The sequence below is a fragment of the Haliaeetus albicilla genome, chromosome 1 (genome assembly GCF_947461875.1).
Source record: "Haliaeetus albicilla chromosome 1, bHalAlb1.1, whole genome shotgun sequence".
Lineage (NCBI taxonomy): Eukaryota > Metazoa > Chordata > Aves > Accipitriformes > Accipitridae > Haliaeetus > Haliaeetus albicilla.
The window spans coordinates 83,018,029-83,040,817 of record NC_091483.1 but is presented as its reverse complement, the minus strand read 5'-3'; the positions used below and the strand labels follow the sequence as shown (position 1 = coordinate 83,040,817).

Below are 22,789 nucleotides of genomic sequence, written 5' to 3'. Positions count from 1 at the left end.
GTTTAGCAGTGACCGCCTGCATTAGCCACCTGGCCCCATTCATGCATCGCTATTGGTTTATGAATATTTGGGAAATACTGGGAATATTTCTTCCAGACTCTCTTTCCCATTATTTTTCACTCCAGGACAATTGTGTGTAACAACTTATTTCTGACAGCTCTGGGTAAGTTGAAAGTTTCTGGATATCAGGCAGTTGCCTATTAGCAAGCACCAACATCTGTCCTACAGATGACCTAATTTGACCCAGCCTATTAGGATTGCCCAGCGATGGCCATTTCTCCCAGCTGAACACAGAAGGATGGTCTGGTCCCCACCTCAGGTTTAGATCCCAGTTCTGCAGGTGTCTGTCACGTTAATGCAGGATGCAAGAACCCTTTGCAACGTCCTCTCCCAGCCGTTCATGTGGGTGGAAGACTGACTCTGGCATGAAGACAGCCATCCACCTTTGCCGGAAAAACAAGACTCGTAGAGGGACAGCCTCTCACACACCATGACGTGTTGCATGTGATATGTCGGGTGAGCAGAAGACCTCTGAAGCGCAGCAGGCACATGAGGTGGCAGAGCAGAAGGGGTCCCGCAGCATGGAGAATGCACGAACACAGGAGATCCAGCCTGAGCACGAGGGGAGTGAGAGGCAGGAGCCTTCTGCGCCATACTTGTACTCATTGCGCAAGATTTGGCAGGCCTGGTTTAGGAAGAATTATGTAAAAGATGTCCAACTAACCTAAAGGGGTAATAAACTACTCCTGTTTCTTTGTTGGAGATTTTGGGTGGTTGTTCTCCTCTCAGCAGCAAATATTGTAAAAGCAAACACCAAATATTCTGGAGTCAACAGCTTGTCATGGAAATAAAAACAGTGTTCATCACTCCCTAGGACTGTGTGTGAATGAGGGAGGTAGAAGGATTCACACCTAATCCGTACAAAAACTGGAGGCGAGGGGGATGTATCCCAAAGCCCCAGGTTGAGCAGCACCATGAGAAACGATGTGGTTCCTCCTACAACATCTGAAGCCCAAGCGTTGGTTGGATCAGAAAGACCAAGTGGCAGGGCCCAGTGTTGGTGCTCCCCAGGCATTTTGTTCACCGTTTCCAGACCCCATGGGGTCACCTCCACACTTCTGTATCCCAGGCACAGCTGCATGTCCTTGGTGAAGAAAACGGTCTCCGTGGAGGAGAGCCAGACCTCGTTGTTCAACAAAACACACTTTGAGATACCTGTATGAGAAGAACCGAGGGTCTGTTAAGGCAATGGGAAGAGCCAGATTTTTCCTCCACGTTAGGAGTAACTTTATGCAAGTGTCACTGAGGTAAGCAAGAGCAGAAACAGATGTGGAGCATAGCTACAAACAGGATGTGAAAATAAACTCATTACTCCATCTGCCCACCGTAAACAGCATGAAATTAGCAGCAAGCGAGGAATAAAAATCCAGACAAATGGCCTTTTAAAGAGAGCAGAGGGAGCTGGAAGGTATGCTATTAGAAAAGCAGAGGCATGGAAATCCCAAGCCGTGCACAACCCGGTGCATATCCCGAGCCCCCTGGTCAGCCAGGGGCAGAGATGGAGGAAAATCCTGTGGCGGAGAGTCTGCAAGATGCTATTTTTGAAGGCAAAACCAGAAAGGGCACTCCATCTTTGGGAGAGAAGACCTGATTTTGCTTTTGTCCCTGCCTACTAGGAAGCACCATCTATTTTATAAGTCACAGAGATTTATTTTTTTTTTCCCTAAGAGCCGCTCTCTTAATGTTGCATAAAATTACTCTCTCAGGGGTAGTGTGAGGAGGAAAAACGTGGTGTTATGTTGTCTCAGTTGCAAAGACAATGCTAACAATAAAAGCCCCTGAATGATTTGGTTTTTAAGGGGCATGATTATGGAACAGGTCATTCGTGACGCTCCACTTCAAGTTGCTTCAAGCACCTCTGTCATAAAGTCTGAATGAGGATGTTTTATGCTTTGGGCTTGGGCTGTAAATATTCACCCCGGCCTTTGTTCTATGAAGCAAGTCTCAGCTTGAGGATATATTTACTTAAAATTTTGCAGGAAAATTTCTCAAATGGTCAATCTGCTTGATTTATTTAAAGTGGGATCCCAAAGTGTTTTACAGCTTTTACAGGCTGGCTGTGTTTATAACCATCCTGGGGAGTATCTCCTGCAATTCATGTAGCGGAGAGGGGGAAGGAAAGTCATAATTTCTATTTTAACCTACTTTTCTAGCAGCTGACATGACACTGACAAAGTCATCTCTTCTAGAATAAAACCTGCCATGCTGTATCCTCGACCAGAGGAGATGCTTTGGAGACAGCCAGGGCAAAATAAGTCAAGCACTTTTTTTTCCCTATGGATTCTGCTCAGATATGTGCATAGAAAAATTCAGTGGTGTCTGAAAGCAACGACTATGAGCAGCTCTGGCTCATTTTATGGATCGCAGTGAAATTGCAGACCAAATGATATTTCAAGGAAACTGGTTCCTTGTGTTCGGAGTTCTTCAAGATATGACAGCCCAAGGCAGAGTTTCCTGCGTGTTGGAAATAATTTCTCTCTCCACATTTGGCAGATCCAAACAAGCCTTGAGTGCTAAATAAACCAGGTCTGTGAATGAATCAGGGGTAGGAGAACTCAAATTTGAGGTGTTGTGAGATTTGAAGTGACTGAAAGCTTGACGTTGGCCACGAGGCACTTCTTCAAAATAGTCTGGAGTTTGATGAAAGGTTTTGCATTTGAGATGCCGTTGGGATATTTCAGTAGGAAACCTCCTGGTGGGTTCACCCAAAGTTTGTAATAAACATAATTGAAATATCTGAACTCCAGCTGCTACCTTCTACTCTAATCAAGAGCAACAGAAGCAGCTTCTTCTTAGCAAACATGCTGTGACTGCTGAGGGAAGAGAAATGAATATACTGGGCTCGAGCACTGAACTGGGAAGGCAGCAGAGGCAGATGCAGAAATTCAGGACAGGAGAGGTAACAGGTGGAAGGAGGAAACAGGGACTTTTTGGAGAGATCAATAGACTCTTGGAGAGAGGGGAGAACTCATGAAGCCCTCAGAGATGGAAATCAGGGCCCCACATTTTTCTCAGGAGAGAGGATTTTCTAATATTGTCCGAGTTGTGTCTCACCAGAAACAGACCCTGGAGGGGCTCAGAAACCAGAAGGTGCCCCCACCTTATCTACCCCATGAAGGGTAAGGTGTCTTTACCCTTCTGGTTCCTATCCAAAGGGAAGACAAGTTATGTGAGGGACAAGGAGCTCCTTTGGGAACTATTTGAGAAGTCCTCCTTTGGGAAGTATTTGAGAAGTCCATGTCCTTCAAGGTCATGACAGCAGTTTCTGCTTTTGTAGTACAGCAAGATCCGAAATTACGTTATAGGCACAGGGGCTGATTCTTCCCTTCCATAAACCAGGTTTCCCTCTTCATCACTCCCCCAAGCCATGCTGCAGCCATGCCTGACCTACGTCAACGTGCTCCAGAGCATCACACCAACTGGAAAGAGTGCGATTTGCCTTGTCCTGACCCCTATCTCCTCTCCATCACCTGGGTGTCACCACGCCCCACTGAGCCTCTGGCCCTGCCATCGTCGGGGTGCGGTGATGCAGCTGTGAGCCTTGGAGTGAGCACAGCCCCAGCAGTCACTCTGGATGTGGCCAGCTTGTTTTAGGAAGGAAGAGCATTTAATAGCATGGAAACGGTCTGCTCCGGGCCACGGGGGCACAGCACCACAGAGCCCCCCTGACCATGTTTAATTTATTGGTATACACGTAGCAATAATATCTTCCTCCCATGCTATCCTCTATTCTTTCAGCGTGGGGAACAGAGCGCTTCTGGTATTTTTACAAGTAATTGAGGAGAATTTGCAGAAGCTTGGAAAAAGCCAAGGCAAAGCGATGGGAGTCCTGGGGAGGTGGTGGCAGTGAACAAGGGCCAGCTCCTGGGACACATGTGGGCTGGCTCCATGTCTCAAAACACCCCACACAGAGCCACTCATAGCTTCAGGGAGGTGTACACAGAGTTAAATTGTGTGCAAGGAACAAAATCTGGGGGTCTCCATAGCATTGGTCTGCTCTTAACATCAGATGGGAGAAATAAGAGAAAGAACTGGGGGAGCAAAGGGCTTGGAGAGATTTTTGTGCTCCAAGCTGGAAAAAGCAAGCACCAGGAACTGGTCAAGTCTCTGCCACGTATAATCCTTCTTCCAGGCTGACCCCATCCAGGGTCACTCTCTGAAATCAGGAAGAACCCGGTCTCCAGGAAAGAGGTGACCTCTCCTTCTGGCCCCTCAGCTTGACGCCACATGTATCTCACTGCTGCTGGTGCCCCAGCAATATGAGAGAGCGAGTGTTGGGTTGAGGTGTTGAATCTCAGGTTGTGTCTTGTCTCTTTAACACCCCTTCAACTTCCTTTCACCCATTCCTGCTCCTCTGCGGCACTGCTGAGCAGTGCTGCAGCACACTTGAGCAGCCGGTGTTCCCCATCATGGGGGCAATCCATGAGTAGTAGAGGCAAGCCTGGGGATTTAAACCCTTCAGCTGATCTGTTGGGGAGGGATCTGCCCACTTAAGGCTTCAGAAGCAGGGTCATTCCTTGTCGAGTGGGTGGTGATAAGAGAGATTTCCATCTCCGCACGTGAAGATGGACATCCCAGCCTGGTCCAGCTCATGGGAGACAAAATTCACTTCCCACCTGGGGTTGCTCCATCACCCTTGCACCACTTCTCTGGTTTTCTTGCAGAAGGTATGGCGGAAGCTGTCAGCTCTAGCAGGGACTGCCTTCAAGCCGGTGAGTCCTGTACCAATGACCCCATCTGCAGCGCCAAATTCAGGACCCTCCGGCAATGCATCGCAGGCAATGGAGCCAACAAGCTGGGCCCCGATGCCAAGAACCAGTGCCGGAGCACCGTGACGGCCCTGCTCTCCAGCCAGCTATACGGCTGCAAGTGCAAGCGAGGGATGAAAAAGGAGAAGCACTGCTTGAGTGTCTACTGGAGCATCCACCACACGTTGATGGAAGGTCAGTTGAGCAGAGTACTCATTTCTGACGATCTTCCTAAAAGGGAATTACTGATGGGGCTTTCTACAGAGCTCCCCAGCACCAAAGTGGCTGCAAAAAAAGATCACCCCTGTAGTATCCCATTCCCTCTCAAGACCTACTGACCCCCACAGTATTTACATTTTGGGGAAAGCAATCCTGAAAACCTAAGACACCTCCTTACTTTTTTTCTAACCTGGCCTCTTTCTTGTGATGTTCCCAGTATAACTTGAGATCTTTTGCTGGGAAAATGCATGGTATGTTTTGCATCTAAGTATGTTAGCCAAGACCATGAAAGCCATGGATTTTACAGAAACACTATACAAAGCATGGCCGTTGGGGAAAAAACAGCCTGAACTTAAAAAAATATCACTCTCTTGGAGGCTCTCAAATGTACCAGTGTCTTTGGGTTAGTGAAGATTTGGGGCTGGTGACATCAAGTTGGAATTTAAAGTGTTCCCAGAGCCAGTATTTAGTAAGTTTGGATTTTGACGTTTTTTAAGAGTCATCATAAAAGTGCACCTCAGTGGCCATAACTCTTCCTTGTCAGGCTGGTGAGTATTTTATGCACCATGAAAATTAAAAAGGGGAATAAAACAGAACCTTCCAGCCACGGGCTGCAAAATAGATTAATAAAACACTGCCGGCTGAAAGCTGAAAGGAAAGGTGCAGGGGTGATAACACAGGCCAAGAGGCCAAGCAAAACAAAGAGGATGGAGACTATAATGCACGGGCTTGCCAGAATGGGAACCGCTTGATCGAGTTCCCGGAAAGCTTTCAGGTGCTGCAGCTTGGAGGGTGCAGAGCGCGGTGGTGTGAGCCAGCTGGGGAAATAGGAGACCTCAGCACCTTCCAGGATCCAATCTTTGCCATAATTACGTGCCAGGTGAATTTGTTTGCATTGAAGTGAAGCCTGGGGAAGAGGTAGCAATCCAGCCTCTCCGCTCATCTTAACAGGCTGCGTTGCAACTCCTTCCCCATGGACCTGCACCACCGCTGGAAGAGCAGTGAGGGGATGGCAGGGAGTGCTGGGAGCAGGCAGGGGCCAGGCGCGGGTCTCCAGATGCAGAGCAGGAGATGGGTGCTGGATGGCCGGGATGGATAGGCTCCCTGCCCGACGCTTTGGGAACTCTATTTTGGGGATGACTGTGAGAGGGCTGTTATCGGAGACTGCCAAGACTCTGCCCTACTTCTCCTCTGCTGTCACATTCTGAGCCCCACATTTTTTCAAGCACTGAGTTCACTTGCAATGCAGATTCACACTGGCAAATCTTTGATTTCCTTGCCTTAATTTCCCTGGGGAAATATATTTCATAACAGTCACATGTTTCAGAGTCCTTAAACATGTTTAATTGACTGAGAAAGGAAGCCAATCCACATGCTCCGTGTAGAGCTTTGTCTCTCAGTCGTACGTACCCAGGAGGCTGTAAAAAGCTTCCTAGAAGCCCTCTTATAAAATCAATTGTCGAAGCGTGTGCTCAGGGAATTTACAAAGCATACTATTTACTCAGCTTCTCTTGAGCGCGCCTGTGTTTAGCCACCTTCCCATTTGGAGACACAATAACATGATGACAACCTGATAACAATTCTCTGATAAGGTGCTATATCATCAGGACATAAAACTGCTATGCTGGAACATACAAATGGGCCCCTCTCCAGTCAGTAACGATGCAAGATATTTCAATGAAGGTGTAAAGCTGCCTTGTAATGCACCTGTGGTAATTGCACAGGGCTGTGTACCCTGGGAGCCGTTTCTTCCTGACCGCAGCTGGTGATCAGCATATGCCTGGAGCATGAGGTTTGATAGTCCTTTTATCCCAGCCAGTACATCTGCTGCTGCTGTCCATATCCATCTAAATGTCTAATAAAAAAAAAAAATGATACTGAGCTGTTTGCTTCAATAATATTCTGTGGTATCCATCAGGATGACGGGGCATTACAGACCATTGAGCGCATGAAAGGGAAGCACCAATTGAATAAAATTAGCTTCCCAGCAACTTAAAAATGAAGAGGGGAAGTTTCTGCGGGAGCTGTGGGTCATTAGCTCCACGCCGAGTAAGAAAGGGCTGTTGGCAAGGAGAAGGGGAGAGGTGTTAATAAATATTAAGGCATGTGCATTGTTACACGCAGAGCCCTGTGCAGAGCCCTGGCTGTGTCCTAGAGACAGGTGAGGACCATCGAACCGGGGAGGGACATATAGAAAATAGCAAGAATGGTGATGGAAACTCCATGTATGTAGGGAGCTGGTGGTTTGAACTCTGCCCACGAGCAAAAGCCTGTGCTACATCATGCCTGGTGTCATCAGTGGCAATCCCTGTCAAGGGGCCCAAGTCTTGAGCTATAGAGGGTTGCTCTATAGCTCAACATTTCCCTGAGAGGCTGTCCTACTCCAAAACTCTGATATATTTTAAAAAGCCAGTTACATTCTCTTCCCTTCTCTAAGGATATGGCCATACATCAGTTCCTGTGACCCTGAGTATCCATTTACTTATGGCTTTTAGAGCACGCGTCCCCTTGGACCCACCAAGCAAACCTGCACTGCATCTGTTGAACCTGGTACATCTTGGACATCCCTCAGGAGCCTCAGCTGCCTGCTCACTAACTTCTCTTTTCAACCCAGGCATGAATGTACTGGAGAGTTCCCCTTACGAGCCGTTCATCAGAGGCTTTGATTACGTCCGGCTGGCATCCATCACCGCAGGTAGGTGGGCGGGAAGATGCTCTTACAGAGACTGGTTCAAACAGGGGGGAACTGGTTGTGGGATCGAGCGCTATGGACAAGGCAGTCCTATGTGGTCTTTCCACAAAGCATTGATGAGATCTTGCAATCATTTTTCCAAGGAGCTGCTTGTGATTCCTGGGCTATAGTGTTGGTAGAAGATCATGTCCTAGGAAGAAGCACTTGTGATTTTCATTTTTTGGCTTTTTCATGTCCCTACTGTGAAGGGCTGGGACTGAGGGACGTAGCAGGAAAGCCTCTTCCAATGAGCCATCACAGGTGGGCTGATTCTCCATAGCAGGTGGATGACCTGTGCCGAGCAGAGGCTGCCTGGGTATCGTTAGGTGTGAGAACGTACTTCCACATCAGTCACAGGGTCAAACTCTGCAGGCAAAAAGGTCAATAATCCAACGTACCGGTTGATCCCAGCCTCAGCCTTTAACCCCATGCCCTGAGGGCAACCTCAGGACTCAGACCTGTGTTCTGCTCTGCATCATGTAAACCACTTAATAATGTAAGCAGAGCTGCCCGACACCTTTTAACCCTCTCGAGGGCATGAACCCCCAGCTCAGCAGTTAAAAGGTCAGTGCGGTAGCTATTAAGTCATCCATCACCCATGTCACAGCTGCCACCACAACCAGCGTTCGACTCTGCTTATGCACCACAGCCGTGGGGAAGCTTTACGGAAGCTGATTATTGTTACCAAACTACCTGTCTGGGAGCAGGTAATGTACTCCTCGTGTGTCTCTGGCAGATATGCCAGCACAGCAATCCTGTTGCAGCTCTTCCCAAATACGCACCTGACTCTGGGGTGGCATCCACAGCTGGAGCGCACCCAAGCAAGTAAGGAGCAGCATGTCCCTGCAGCCAATGGATGTCTGCAGTCCCCGCGATGGCGAGGCACTTGTTAGATGAAAATGTCCGGGAGCAAATTAACCCATCAGCCCTCGACAATCTGAGCAGAGAGAGGAAGGGGGGTGCTCCCTGACCTCACACCTCACATCTTCTTATTGACTCCACTTGACTGATTTGAGCATGGAAAGTGAAGCATGCACAAAGCTGTTTGCCGGGTCATGGCCTTCTTTACTGGAGTTTTTCCCCTTTTGCTGAAAGTCCTACAGGGCTCTTCAGAGCACGGCAGAATCTAGGGATGGGGAGGATGGGGATTTTTATGCATGGTTAACACATCAGGTTTTTAAAGCAGACTGAAACCAGCTGGGCAGCAAAGCGAATGGGCCCAGAGCAGCAGGGATATGTACCAAAGGACTCAACATCCATCTAGGGACATGAAGTTTCTTAGTTTAACCTTTTTTTCCCTATTTGTACTCATCAACACCTTCTATAACATAACTTATGACCTGCCATCCTGTGCCTGTCCAGTGCCCAGGATCATACGGTCAGCACTGCCAAAGGACCTTCTTTCAAATCTGCCAAAAAAAAAAAAAAAAAATTCCCAAGAACTTGTTGAAACATAAGACATCCCCATGACCATGTGCCAAGTCAGAGCAACAGGTATTTTTAACCCAATTTTACATAAGCAATATATGGCCACTATTAAAACTGTACAAACAGAATTATATCCCTCTGCTCTAATTGTAGCGGTGATTTAAAAAAGCACATCTTCTGTTGTTGCGTGGGAAGAGGAGAAAAGCTAGCGTGTTCCCTGTGATTCATTAGCTGAATGGGTAATGAAACCCTTCCAAGTAACTGTTTCCTTCATGTTTGCTGACAGCTCCCCAGTGTAAACCAATGCTCTAACAATATTATCTCTGGGCGTTTTTAAAGGAAAATACCTACGTGGTGGGAACACAGCAAGCAAAAGTTTCACCCATCATAAAATAAGGGCAAAACTTGGAATTTGACTTCCAGCTCACTGTAAGCAGCAGGGACAACAGGAAGGGAAAAATAAATACTCGAAGCATCTGATAATGTCAGTGAAAATGAAGGAGGGCAGCCAGTTCTGAATTGCTCAGAGAGACTGTCAATGTTTTAACACTTGTCAGCAGTGACTGGCTGGTTTTAACTCCCGGCCAAAGACAGGGCTTGACTCTGCATTGGAAATTTATCATTCTGGGGATTTTTCCTCTGTGAAAAAAATCCTTCTCTGCTGGGGAGAAAGTCCTTCTAGTGTGCTTCAGGTCATGGGCTTAATTCAGAGAGGTGAAAAACAGCTTCAAATTCATTTTCTCTCTCACGCTTCGAGGACCCTCATCTTATCTGTCCGATCAGACAGAGCCTAATGTCTTGACCGACTCCTACCAGGGATTCTCTAGCATTTCCCTGCTCTATAAAACAGAGCCCCATCCATCTTTGAAGGAGCCCTAAAGCCAGTGTTACACAAACACCTTTCCCCACATTTGCAGAGGAGGTTGTTGGCATATAAACCCGTGAGACCCCCATTTGCCTACCGAAGACAGTGTATTTCTCACCCGTCATCACGGGTTTTGCTATTTTTTCCTGATTGTTCCCCTCGCTGCAAGTTTTCCTCCACCTTCCCTGCATCCCCACAGCACACCCCTGCTCTCCCACCCATATTGCTCATCTGGGACTTTCTTTCCCCTCTTTTTTAAGAAAGTGGAAATGCAGAGCGATTTCGCTGAAGCCAGCGAAGGGGTGACCTTGCAAAAGGTGTGGGAAGAGACCTGCATGGGCTCACATGCAGGTAGCATCAAGGCCCCAGGAGCATCAGGTTGGATGATAGCTCTGAGCCCCATCTCATGAAGGGACTGTCGCTGCTTAGGACGTGGGCATACTGGGCAGTACTGGTCTGCATGGGGGAAGCCAGAGCATTGTTTTGGGGCTTTAAGACCCAGAGAGCTCTCACTTAGCTGAGCAGGTCCTGGGATGAACATAACGCTGCTGCTGCCAAAGCCAGGCTTGACTCTCCGGAGGCCTGAGGAAACTCATTGCACAGGGTAGAGGGTCTGGGGTGCAAGGATTAGCGCAGACCACCCATGTATCAGGAGACCCGGCTTTGCCACTGACTCAGTGCTTGATCTTGAACACTTTTTGGAAAAAGAAGGTCCATTAGAAGAGACCCCATCACCCTGGTGGGTTCAGTCATGGCCATAAATAGATGCACTTTCTAATGACTGCTGTCTTCCCAGGCCTTAAGTAGGTTAATTCACATTGGTAAAGTGATATGAGATGCCCAGGGTAGAACAAAGCTTCATTTTATTAAGTGTAAGATCTTGGTGGACCAGGCTATGGGGTGTGAAATTTGTTGTGTGGCCGTGACACCTCTTGGGAAAGGTGAGTAGGGAAAGGGGATTTGGTCCTGCCAGGACACAGAGAGCAAATGTGAACTTCACCCTGGCCACTGCCTTCTCGGAGCAGGTGGTGGTCTCCCTGAGGTGGCCATGGATGGGAGCAGGATGGGGATGAAGGTCTCGGCATAGGGTGGTGCTGCTGGCAGGGAGGTCAATGCAAAGCCCCATCACCATCTCCCACCACCCCACAGGGTCCGAGAACGAGGTGACCCAAGTGAACCGGTGTCTGGACGCTGCCAAAGCCTGCAACGTGGACGAGATGTGCCAGCGGCTGCGAACGGAGTATGTCTCCTTCTGCATCCGACGCCTGGCCCGGGCTGACACCTGCAACCGCTCCAAGTGCCACAAGGCTCTGCGCAAGTTCTTCGACCGCGTGCCACCCGAGTACACCCACGAGCTCCTCTTCTGCCCCTGCGACGACACAGCCTGTGCCGAACGCCGGCGGCAGACCATCGTTCCTGCCTGCTCCTACGAGTCCAAGGAGAAGCCCAACTGCCTGGCGCCTCTGGACTCCTGCCGGGAAAACTACGTCTGCAGGTAACGTTCTCACACCGGGGTGGCCGACATGGAAAGCTGTCCCTTGGACAAGCCAGGGGTTCATCCGCGGGTGACAGCCCAGTGACCAGAGCCAATGCACCCACCCGAAGGATCCTGTCCGGAGGCACCCATCCCACCACAACCCACCAACATAGGCCATTGCCTGAGCGGCTCCTTCCCATGACCCATGTCCTTGGCTCATACTCTAGACAGGAGGTGTTAACAGACAGAAGGTGTGAGAAGTTTGTGCTGGAGGTTTTTTTAGACCTTTTCTATGGGTTTTTGGCTTTGGTCCTAAAGAAAGACCTGCTATGGAAATAGTTCCAGGAAGGTGCAAGCTAAGCAGGGATGTGGGGTGGGGTGCTTGCAGCCACTTTCACCAATCTGTCTCTTCACTGTCTATCTATCTGCCCTAGTCCAAGCATCCTATGGGAGCGCCCAAGCTATCCTAACAGTCACAGGCACTTGTAGATACCTTAAACCCATGGCTTTCTTATTTTATTAGCAAAATTAATCATATGTATAAAAATATATCCTTCTGCTGCAAGGCTGGATGTTCTAGCGATTGCAATAGGAGTCTCAGACTCACAGCTGTCGCTCCAGTCTACCACATAGTATGTGGCCAGGGTGGTTTTCTCCTCTGCTTCCATTTAAGCACCATGCACACACAGACCCATCCCAATGTGCACACTCACAGGCATACCCCTGAAGTGTTTTTTCCCTCAGCTGTACTATTTTCAGCCCTCTATTTCTCAAAAAGTCTTTGATATTCCAGAAGGTTAATCCACATACAGTGTGGAGCCCATCTGTCAGTAAGAGATGTAAGACCATAAGAGCAACCGTACTGCACCAAACGTGGTGGTCGCAGCCCAGTGTCCTGTGTGCAGCTGTGGCCACGAGCAGACACCTGGAGAAGTGCACAAGAGCAAGTGCAGGACACATCTCCCAGTATCGTCCCAGTCTCTAACTATTGTACGCTTTGGGACTTCCTGAGCTGAACTTCCAGCGGCCACCCCCTATCAGCACATCATCTTTAAATGACAAGAAAATAATTGTCTTTTCACAAAGGGAGGTGAGAGCAGCAGCATCCTCTTGGAAGGCTGGACTGGTACCAATACCCTCACCCCTCCGCACCCCAGAAATGTGGATGAAGGAGAACAACAGAGCTATACATCTGAAGCTGACTCTGAAAGATGAAAAGCCCTTGAGCCACACCAGCTCTTGCTCAGATTTCACCCGGCTACCCAGGGAATCTGAAATGGAGGGGTACTGCCCTCTCCCTAACAAGACAAGCGGGCCCAGCAGGGAAGAAGAGGTTCAAAGGGGAGAGTGTTGTTTCCCAGGAGACTGGAAACCGTTTCCTGCAAGCAGCACAGCTGTTAATTATCTGGTTCCTTGGTCTCTGAATATATAATATAAAACATCCTCTAGAGACATGGTGGGAGCAAGGGGCTGACGTGTGACCCGGTCAAAGCTAGCAGTGCAGAAACCATAAGCAGAGCCGGGAACAAATCATGGCACTTTAAAGAAATAGAGTAAAATACTCCAGGGCTAACCCTGCCTGCGCTGCTTAGTCCTCTTGCAGCTTCTCCACAGCTGTAACCCCTTGAATTTCCCAGCTTGCAGGGGTGGGCTCTACGAACATGAATAATGCAAAACCTGCGATCAGTACCTCCCTCCCCTAAATAATGCCGCAAAAAAATTGGGCAAGAAGAGTTTGCCTGTGCTTTGCATGGGAGAAAGGGGTTGGTATGCGGCAAACATGGGAACAAAGAAGAGAAAACAAGGAGAAGACTGGGGAGGAGGAGTGAAGTGGGCAGGAAAGCACAAGTCAGAGTGCTGACACTGACCAGGAGTACCGACAAAATGTCTGGAAGAGAGACGCTGTCTGGGAGGAGTAACACGCTCAGTTTTCCTGAGGTTGCCCAGGCAGAGTAAACATTTGAGGTAGTGCTTGCTTTGGTTCCCTAAGCAGCTCAAATGTCATGTGAGATGCCTTCTTGCCTGGTCATGGGATGCCTGTTTAGATGGATCTGAATGTCCAGAAGGTCCTATGTCCTGCCTGAAAGCCCCATGTGGACCTCTTAGATATCCTACAATGTCCAAACACCACTAGATGCCTATGTGCCAACAACAGATTCATACCTAAAGAATTAGGTGGCAAATATCTGGTTGGCAGCATGATTTACAATCTTTATCTGACCAAGGTAGCAGGGGAGCCCCATGCCAGGAGAAATCTGCCCATCTGTCTGAACGCTGCACCAACTTCCCTGCATGGCCCAGACGGTCCCAACAAGCCCAGTGTGTGACTCAAAGCTGCTTTGTGCTAAGTGGTTTGGTGCTTTGACCGAGACAGCGTGAAAACCGAGGCAGCGTGAAAACCGAGGCACGGTGGTCTGTGGTCAGAGCTGTATGTCATACACCTCTTGCTCCACAGGCTCCAGGTGTCCAACCTTCTCCTGAGAACGGGTGCCTGCAGCAGGGGATGTGGCAGCAGCCCTGGTGATGGCTTGAGAATTTCATATCTGAGCCTTTGGGCATTTCCTTCAATCTGAAGTTGACCTCATCTACATTTAGAGCATAACCTTTGAAGAGAGTGGAACTGGACCAGAGTGATTCCCTCTTCCAGCAAATCAGCCCCCAAATGAAGGCTTAGGTCTCTAGGGGAAGTTATTACCCAAGAGTCAGATAACGGCAATACAGAATGAATTCCCTTGCTATCTGCAACAGCTCTTCCCGCGAAAGCCAGCTTCACACGTCAGAAAACAAACATTTCTTCCAAGACCGGACTTTTCTTGCAGTCCCAGAGGAAGCTGTAAAACATTAACCAGAGCACCTATTCATGTCTCACCTCAAAGGGATAAAACCCACTTCTGGGTTTGTTGGGGGCAGCAGGAGAGTATAAAATGACATTCATTCAAACTGATTTAGCAACGCCTACAGCAGCAAAGGATTTTGCAAACGTGTTCCCTTCTGTAAACACCACCAGTGTGCTATTATGTCCCTTTTCGCCACGAATATGTGTGCTAATACGCCCCTTTTTGTGCTCTCGCTCCATCAGGTCACGCTACGCAGAGTTCCAGTTTAATTGCCAGCCATCCCTGCAGGCTGCCAGCGGCTGCCAGAGGGACAGCTATGCTGCCTGTCTGCTGGCGTATACAGGGATCATAGGTAAGAGGCTGCATCCATCGGCTGGTCTCTCTCCCACTTTCTGGGTGGGAAATATCCCCTCTGGGCTGGAAATAACTCCTCTGGGTGGGAAACATCTCCTCCTACACTGGCCAGCTACAAGCTATGAGGACAGTAGGGTGGAGAGCTGAGATTGGGATCTCAGGGAGATGCTGGGGTTTCTCTCGGCAGTGACTAGAAAAGGAGCCTAAGCCATGAGCATGGGGTAACTTTAGGATAGCTGCAGCGGAGGGAGAAAAAACATGCACCGTGGGCTGCTGCAAGATCCCAGCTTCTCTCTCAGGTGGAAAGAGATGGGCTGTCCCAGGGCATCTGCTCTGTCAGGGGTTCCCTGATGCCATCACCAGTGATGCCACTGGAAATCAACTTTACACTGCTGTCTTGCTGATATCAGAGGACATCAAATTGGGTTTTCAGATGCTGCAGAGACCCAGCTGGCAGCAGTTAGCACAAGCACATACAGAGTTCAAAGAGAAGAGCCAATGGTCATTGAACTTAGTCTATCCTGACGGATGGAATAGATTGTCAGCTTTTTGGGTCAAGATTTCATTCTGGTTTAATCCTTCCTTTGTTGTCTCTGACCATTCTGGAGATTGAGTTTGGTTTTTTCAATGACAGCGCGGAAACCTTTACGCACATTCACATACTGGTTTTGAATGTTATTAGGGAATCTGATTTCCCAGGAGCTGCCCATTCCTTGGACTGATAGCACGTTTTAATTGACTGAAGGCTTTGCTGGTGGCAGGGTGAACAAAAGGGCTACAACTGCCCCTCTTCTCCTCCCCGGCAGCAAAACACACCCGTGACACCAGCACTTGAAAGTTTTTCTCATGCTGCCGGCTCAGCTGAGGCTGTAAGCAGAGCAACCCAAGAGAGCAGCAAAGAGGGAAATCATTGTCCCTTCTTGAAGTACCAGCCTTGCGATAACCCTTCTCCATCCTTCCCGGCAGGCAGCCCCATCACACCCAACTACATTGACAACTCAACTTCCAGCATAGCTCCCTGGTGCACATGCAATGCCAGTGGCAACAGGCAGGAAGAGTGCGAGAGCTTTCTGCACCTCTTCACCGACAATATCTGTCTCCGTAAGTATCGCCCAGCACATTGCTGCTCCGGCAGCATCCCCTGCAAGCTGGTGAGGCTTCTTGGGAATGAGGGTATGAAGATGCCCTGGTCCTCAAGAGTCTGTAGGTGTCCAGCTCCCTGTGCTTTCAACAAAGGAGCTCTGAAGACCCTCGGGCTTGCGTTTGGGTGATGCAGTCAAAGGAGGCTGGAGAAGGGATGCATGTGTTTTCCCTTGGAAACGTTGCCCTGACGACACTTTTCTTCATCTCTTTCCCACACAAAGAAAACGCCATTCTGGCCTTTGGCAATGGGACCTACCTGAATGCGGCTGTGGCCCCATCCATCCCCCCCACCACACAGATGTACAAGCAGGAGCGAAATGCCAACAGAGCCGTGGCGACCCTCAGAGAGAACATCTTCGAGCACCTCCAGCCCACCAAGGTAGGAGAGGGCTGACCTGGCCCTGAGAGATGCTTGGCCATGTCTATACCTCCTCCATGCCCTCCAGCCCTCCTCACCTCAGCTCCCTCTTCCACCTGTGTCAGTTCAGCTAGGTGCAGACATCCAACCTCTCCTCCACCTCTTGGAGCTCCTGATTCACCCTCTTCTTCGTGCCCCGACATATTTTTCCCCAACATCAAGCACAGGGCCACATTCTCCTATCCCTGACTCTGAGCTCCTGCCTGTTGGTCACCTTCTCTTCTTTCATGGGTGCTACAGGGAGAGTTGTTTTTTTTTAAAAATACTGGGAAATCCGTGGGCTTTTCAGGAGTGTAGAAGGGGAGCCAGGACCACTGGTTTGGCTCCTTACCCTCCTGCAAGGCAGCCGCATGGCTTCAGATGAGCGTTTCGGCCACCTGGGACACACGTTCCTCCCTTGTTACATGAGGATCCTGGAGGTCATAACGTAGAGGCTTAACTGACTAAGGTGTGCTAAACATTGGAAAATTTCAGATGAAAGGTTCTAGGCATCAGCAAATTGTTAGTATCAAAATAATATTAAATGGAAGTTATTTTAAAACAAATAACAGATTAATTTACTGATGTTGGCAATAGTTGGCATTAAATATTTTATTTTTAAATAAAAACCAATGACCTTGGTTTGCCACCCACCAGAGTAATTTTCAGATTGAATTATTTTACTATTGAATAATTGACAGTGACCTTGATTTGCTGAACATTCAGGTAACAGAAGCTGTCAGTTAACTAGACTCCAAGGACTGAGCGTGGGCTTTGCACTGGGCTAGCTGATACCTTCAGAGACCTTCCATACGTGGGCTTTTTTTATACCTCTTCCCTGTTTCTTTTGATGGGAAAACATCCGATTCACCACCCTCCACTCTGTTTTCACAGAGCAGCAGGTGGGAGGTACAGAAATGTTGCCTCAGCTTCCCTCACCGCTTTTCAGGGCATTGGTGGCCAGGCACAGCACGGACACACTTCCATCAGGCCATAAACTTTGCACCCAGGGGATTTGGAGGATTTGCTTCCAGCTGGTGCTCCCCAGACCTTAGTGCAATCCAAGTAGTGGCCTGAGGTCCAGACCTTGCACTGAGAACTTTTCTCCTGGAAGTGATGGAGAAGCTGTGAACCTCCCTCGTCACTGACAGTCCAGCCCAGAGAGCCAACTGCTGCTGCCACAAGCATGTGGGCAGCTGGAGAAAGCAACTGCAGTAAGGGATGGCCCTGGTGCATCGCCAACCTCCCCGTGACGGCAGCGCATCCCTCTGCTGAGGTGTGAGTGCTGCTGGAGCACGGTCCCTGCTGACACTGCAGGAGAAACCAGGCAGTTGGGTCTTAACTTCGGACTCAACTTCGAATCCAGGTCCTGTTCAGTGTTTAATGAGGTTGGTGCCCCTAGATCCAACGAGGAGTTCTACAATGGACTGATTAGTCCAGCTGCTTCCTGTCTTCATAGCAGAGCCTCGGCTCTAAATTAGCTCGGTTATCAACTAACGCAAATAGAGGTCTCTAGCAAAGCAAAGTTTCGGCCACAGTTTCAATGCACTGGAAAAGGAGAAGGGTGCAGTTTGTCTGCAGGGGGTAGGCACCTAGGGTGGGAGTCAGTCACGTAAACACATGCACTGTATTTTGGAGAAAGCCACCTGGCTCCCAGCTGCTTCTTGGCGAACCATCTACCAGCCCCATGGAGATGTATTCAACACCCAGGGGACATCTCCACCTGAAGAGCCCACCAGGTCAAGCTGCTGGCCAGTGGTGGCTCCATAAGCTACATGGATCTCCATTGACCAGTGGACATCCAGGCACCCACCCCCACACAAAGACACCTCCAACCAGTGTCCAAACCTGTGGGCTGCACGCCCAGTGAGGTGACCCTGCTGTACGCCACGGTGCTACCCCCACCTTCACCACCATCTCCAACAAAGCTGAGCTGACCTCCGGACTAAACCTGGGCTGTTGAGGTTAACCCTGGGCTCCCCTCTGTACACACGCACGCATAGGAAGGCTTCGCGGTCCCCAAGCCCTAAATCCTCCGAGGTGGAGAACAACCGTGGTGGTTCACCCCATGCTACCTCCTTTCTCTTGCAGGTGGCTGGAGAGGAGAAGCTCCTGCGGGGCTCCACTCGTCTGTCATCAGGGACCTCCAGCCCAGCGGCTCCCTCCTGCTGGGCAGCCTCTCCGCTGCAGATGTGGCTTCTCCCCGCTCTCACTGGGCTGAGCTTCTTTGCAATGTGAAGCAGGGCGGGCGCACGCCAGGCAGAGACTCTCTTTGTGTTGGTTTCTTTACAAAACAACCAGACCAGTAACTTTTTTTTTTTGGGGGGGGGGAGGAGGATGGGGGGAAGGAGGGGATGGGAAGGAGAGGTGAGCATGTGGGCGTCCCTTCCTCCTCCTCATCCATCTGCCAATTTATTTGATTTTATACAATCAGCATTGTCGACAACCAGCTCATTCTTGGTCCTGGCCACCTTTCCACCCCACAGCTTGGTGGTTGTCTCTCCAGCTCTCTGCAGATGGGGTCGGAGCCGTGGACAATTCCCTTGGAAAAGGTGAAGGAGAGAGCTGAGCCAAGAAATGAGAGCTGCAAAGGAAATGCTTTTGCCTGGCCCAGGCAAGAGGTGAAAGACTTTTGATGGATGAGCTGTCAGGACGTTTCCTGAAGCCCTGACTCATGTTGGGGGGCTCTTGACAGGACACGTCAAGCGATGTGGTGTTCGGACAGTCTCCAGGGCTGCTCAGGACCTGAAGGGCAGCCCACCTGGTTCAGACTGAAGAAACCAGAGCACTGGTGAGAAGGTGGTTGGTTTAGTTCACCAGAGAGGATCCTGAAGCACCTCTGGGGTAGACCAAGTAACCACGCTACAAACTGGCTGGCGGGGATTATCCACCCGCTTGAAATCATGGCCAGCGTGCAAACAGCATGCATCTCCAAGCTGTCACCTACCCCTTGGGCCCTCCTTTTTAGAGAAACATATGTCATGTATTGATGGTGTTCAGGAAGAAACACGTGTGTTGCATTTTGTTTACAGCTGGCTTTCTTCGTGTCCCAACCCTAGCATCTCTATTCACTGGTCCTGTAAAATGTTTGGGGTAGGTATTTTTTTGTTACATCCAAATGACCAGAGGTCAATATTGTCCCACTCCAAGCTAACCTTTCTCCATGAGGGATGAATGTGCGAGCCCACGGGCAGGACTCGATGTGAGCCCAACGCAACCCATTCTCATGTGCCACCTGTGCATCTGCTGGTCTCGCAGAGAGGCAGAGGGTCTTCAATCAGGCGATTTCATTAGTTTTTCTAGGAAGAGATAGGATAGAAAAGGTTTGCTAGATACCACCCTGGGGACATAAATATCCAGCCAATTTGTGGAAATGCCAAGTCATGAATCACATCATGCGTAGAGTGGATTGCTACGGTATCCCTCCTTGAAGAGCTGGCAGAGGCAACCACTTGTGTCCAGGTTAGCACGTGAAGGACATTGCCTCCTGCCAAGTCCTATTTACTCAGCCGAGAGGTCATTTCAGCAAAGGCTGGTGAAGTGACCCATTCAGCTGAGCTGCAACCAGAGCCCAGCTGGAGGGTGAGGACAAATGTCTCTCTGGTCTCTCGGGGCACAGGGGGGCAGATGCGTGACCTTGGGCTACCTGAGCAATTGGGGGTCTTCCCTCAAGGAGGTGAGCTGAGGACTCGCGGTGCCTTCCTGGGGGGCTGAACTCCTCGCTAGATCAAGTCATGGTAAGGAAGGGTGAGGTTTCCCAGGATAAATGCTTACCCAGGCTGGCCGCCACAGGAGGCACGGGAATAACTCCAGATTCTCTCTGAGTATTTGCAACAGCCCATTTATTCCTCGGTTTCTGCTCCTTCAAGGAGTATCGTTAGTTCCTTAGTGTTTGGAACCATAGAAAGGCTTAGCAGCAGCTGACGCAGCAAAGTCCAGCGCTTTTTATTCTCACTCCCTGCAGAACACCTTCCATTGCTTATTGCTCCAGATTTTGCTGAGAAACTGCAGTAACTTTCTCGGGGTTTGGTCCAATATGAAACCCCTCATTTTCAGTTGAACACCCGTGGATGTGTGAAACATGCCCAGAAATCCTCCTGGCTGCATCCTATCCAAAGTTCTGCTCCTCGAGGTCCTCAGGGCTGTAGCACCTGGTTGTCCTAATCCAGGGCCGTGCAAAGGAACACGCCAAGGTCCAAGTCTTGCGTGCAGGGTGCCAGGTCACACCCTGAACCAAAACTTGCATGGGAGGTCTTCACTGCCAAGAGGCTCACCCAGATCAGAAAAGCAGGCAGGGAGGTAGCGCGACAGGCAGGGAAGTCTCTTACCTCCCTTCAAAGTGCCGTGGCCATGCACTGAGTTGCCATGAACATCTCCCCTTCATCCAGGCCACTGGTGTCCTCTGAGGGACCGTGGAGCCGTCGCTGCACCAAGTGACACAACTACTAGCTGCAACTCTGCAACACTTGTCTTCTCTGAGCCATAGGTGAGAAAAGGGATTACAGCCCGATGCTCAGCCCTTCAAAGGCAAGGAACTACCTCAACATCATGAGGTCATGCTGTGAATTGCCTTCTTCTGCCGCTTTCCTTTCGAGTCCTGTAGTCATGCCCTCTTCTTCTACACATCCCGCCCCGGCAAGTCTGTCTCCACCAGCCTTTAATCTTGCACAGGCTGAGTCTCTGTGTAGGATGGACATGCAAGTGTCAGCTGCTTTCCAGGAGTTCCCACTCCTGCAGTCTCTCGTGGCTCCGCTCCTGTGTCTCTTACAACTCACCGGCGGTGATGTTGAAATGCCACCTTGCCATTTCCTTCCCTGATCGACAGCCAGCAGAGTTAGACTTTTTCTAGGTGGTCAGGATGACTGGCAACCCTTAGGACTGGTATGCTGTGAAAAATAGATGTGGAGAACCCTACTCATAGACTAGAGGGGATGGAGGAGACCTCCAGAGGTTACCTAGTCCATTATCATGCCCCACAGCAGGACCAATGGTCTGATTACACTTTCTGGCAGATTTATCTTAAAGGATTTTTAGCAATTTCAGTGAGACATCATCATGTCCCCTGGATTTATATCTTGCTTATGTTGTTAGTTGTCTCTAAGCATCACAGGCCAACGAGACACTGAATTCCCATTGCAGTGTCTTCTCAAGTCCTCAGTTTTGGAAGGATGGCAGACCAACAGCCAAAAGGGAGGCTGCGGGAGGTGACAGCCAGCTACCATGGATCATATCACAGAGGCATTGCGTGAGAAGCTCAAAAACCATGGCAGCGGTCTGCCGGGATCCCTGCGAAAACTGCAGTGAGTTAGTGTAAATGGGTGTCTGCTAGAGGGGCTTCTTCCCCACGCCCTTGATTGAGGGGCCTCAGAAGCATCAGTGGAGTTGAGGTTGCAGGTCTGAAGATGCACTCCCTGTCCTCACCCTTTGTCCTGTGCCGTGAGTTTGGATACAGCATCCTTCAGGTACTGTCCCACGCCAGGTCTGCACTCCTGGGGGTTCCCTGCGGTTTGGGGATGCTTCGAAATGAAGTGAGTAAGGCACAGAGCAAGGAGCCTCTCACCCAGCAGGAAAGAGCCAGGGCGTTGGGATGGACAGTCGTATTACACAGAATTTAAAAAAAAAAAAAAAATCCCCAAACCTGCATGACTTTTTCCTGATCATTTAATCCTTTTTGCCAATATTTAATATGTCAATTCTCCCTCCAAGCCTGTTCACGAATCAAACTTTGCAAAAAAGGATGGCTTTTGAGCAGTCCTTTTGGAGGAAGAAAACCCAGTTACATTCCTCCCCACCCACAAACACATGCGTGCACAGACCATTTCTTTTCCCTTGTGAGAAGTCAGTAATTTTTTTAAATGAAATTTCATTTCTGTTGAACTCTGTGAAGTGAACCACGGATCTTCATTTTTAAGCCTCTTGACCAACCACCAAAGTCATAGCAGCTGCTTGTAAAGGCAAAGGACTGACCGAGCCAAGAGAGAGAAAGGGAGACAATTTTTTGGGGGATTACTTCATACCTGGGGATTTTCATAAGCACAAAGAAGAGTCATGGGAAAAAAAAAAAAAAAGAAAAAAAAAAAAAGAAAAAAAGAACCAGCCAAACTTTCTGTAGCCACTGAACTCTATTTTTTCGGCTGCTCAGCACCGTTCCCAGTGGCTTGGCAGTCCCGAAAGCCCGTGAAATATTGTGTATGTACAAATACCACATCGTCATCAAAGCAAGAACGTGAGCAGGGAGGGAGATGCCGCGGCGGGGAGCCGGTGCTGGAGCAATAACCCCGTAGGTAGCAGGGCGATGGTAAAGGCTGCGTGTGTGCGTGTACGCAGGGGAGGAGGGTTGACGTCTGCCTGTACTACTGGGGTATAACCTGTGCTTATCTCTTCTGTACATGTCAATATTCAAACATATCCATGAATAAAGCACACATGCATTTTCCTGACCCCCTCCTTGCTCCCGTCTGCGATGCCGGGTTGTCCGTGCCCGCACGCCCAGCTCACCGGTCCCGTGCCGTAAGGGCAGCTGGAAGAAA

At 49.6% G+C, this 22,789-nt stretch overlaps 1 protein-coding gene across 1 annotated transcript in view; it reads left to right on the top strand.

Annotated features, from left to right (window-relative positions):
• GFRA4 (GDNF family receptor alpha 4) overlaps positions 1 to 22,699 on the top strand; it is a 75,215-nt gene extending 52,516 nt beyond the window's left edge. Inside the window, exons 2-8 of the mRNA XM_069796997.1 lie at positions 4,725 to 5,003; positions 7,642 to 7,722; positions 11,201 to 11,546; positions 14,608 to 14,717; positions 15,686 to 15,820; positions 16,084 to 16,241; positions 18,351 to 22,699. Of these exons, the coding sequence (XP_069653098.1) occupies positions 4,725 to 5,003; positions 7,642 to 7,722; positions 11,201 to 11,546; positions 14,608 to 14,717; positions 15,686 to 15,820; positions 16,084 to 16,241; positions 18,351 to 18,497 (1,256 nt within the window). The 3' untranslated portion in view covers positions 18,498 to 22,699. The remainder of the gene's footprint in view (positions 1 to 4,724; positions 5,004 to 7,641; positions 7,723 to 11,200; positions 11,547 to 14,607; positions 14,718 to 15,685; positions 15,821 to 16,083; positions 16,242 to 18,350) is intronic.
• Positions 22,700 to 22,789: the final 90 nt, after the last annotated feature.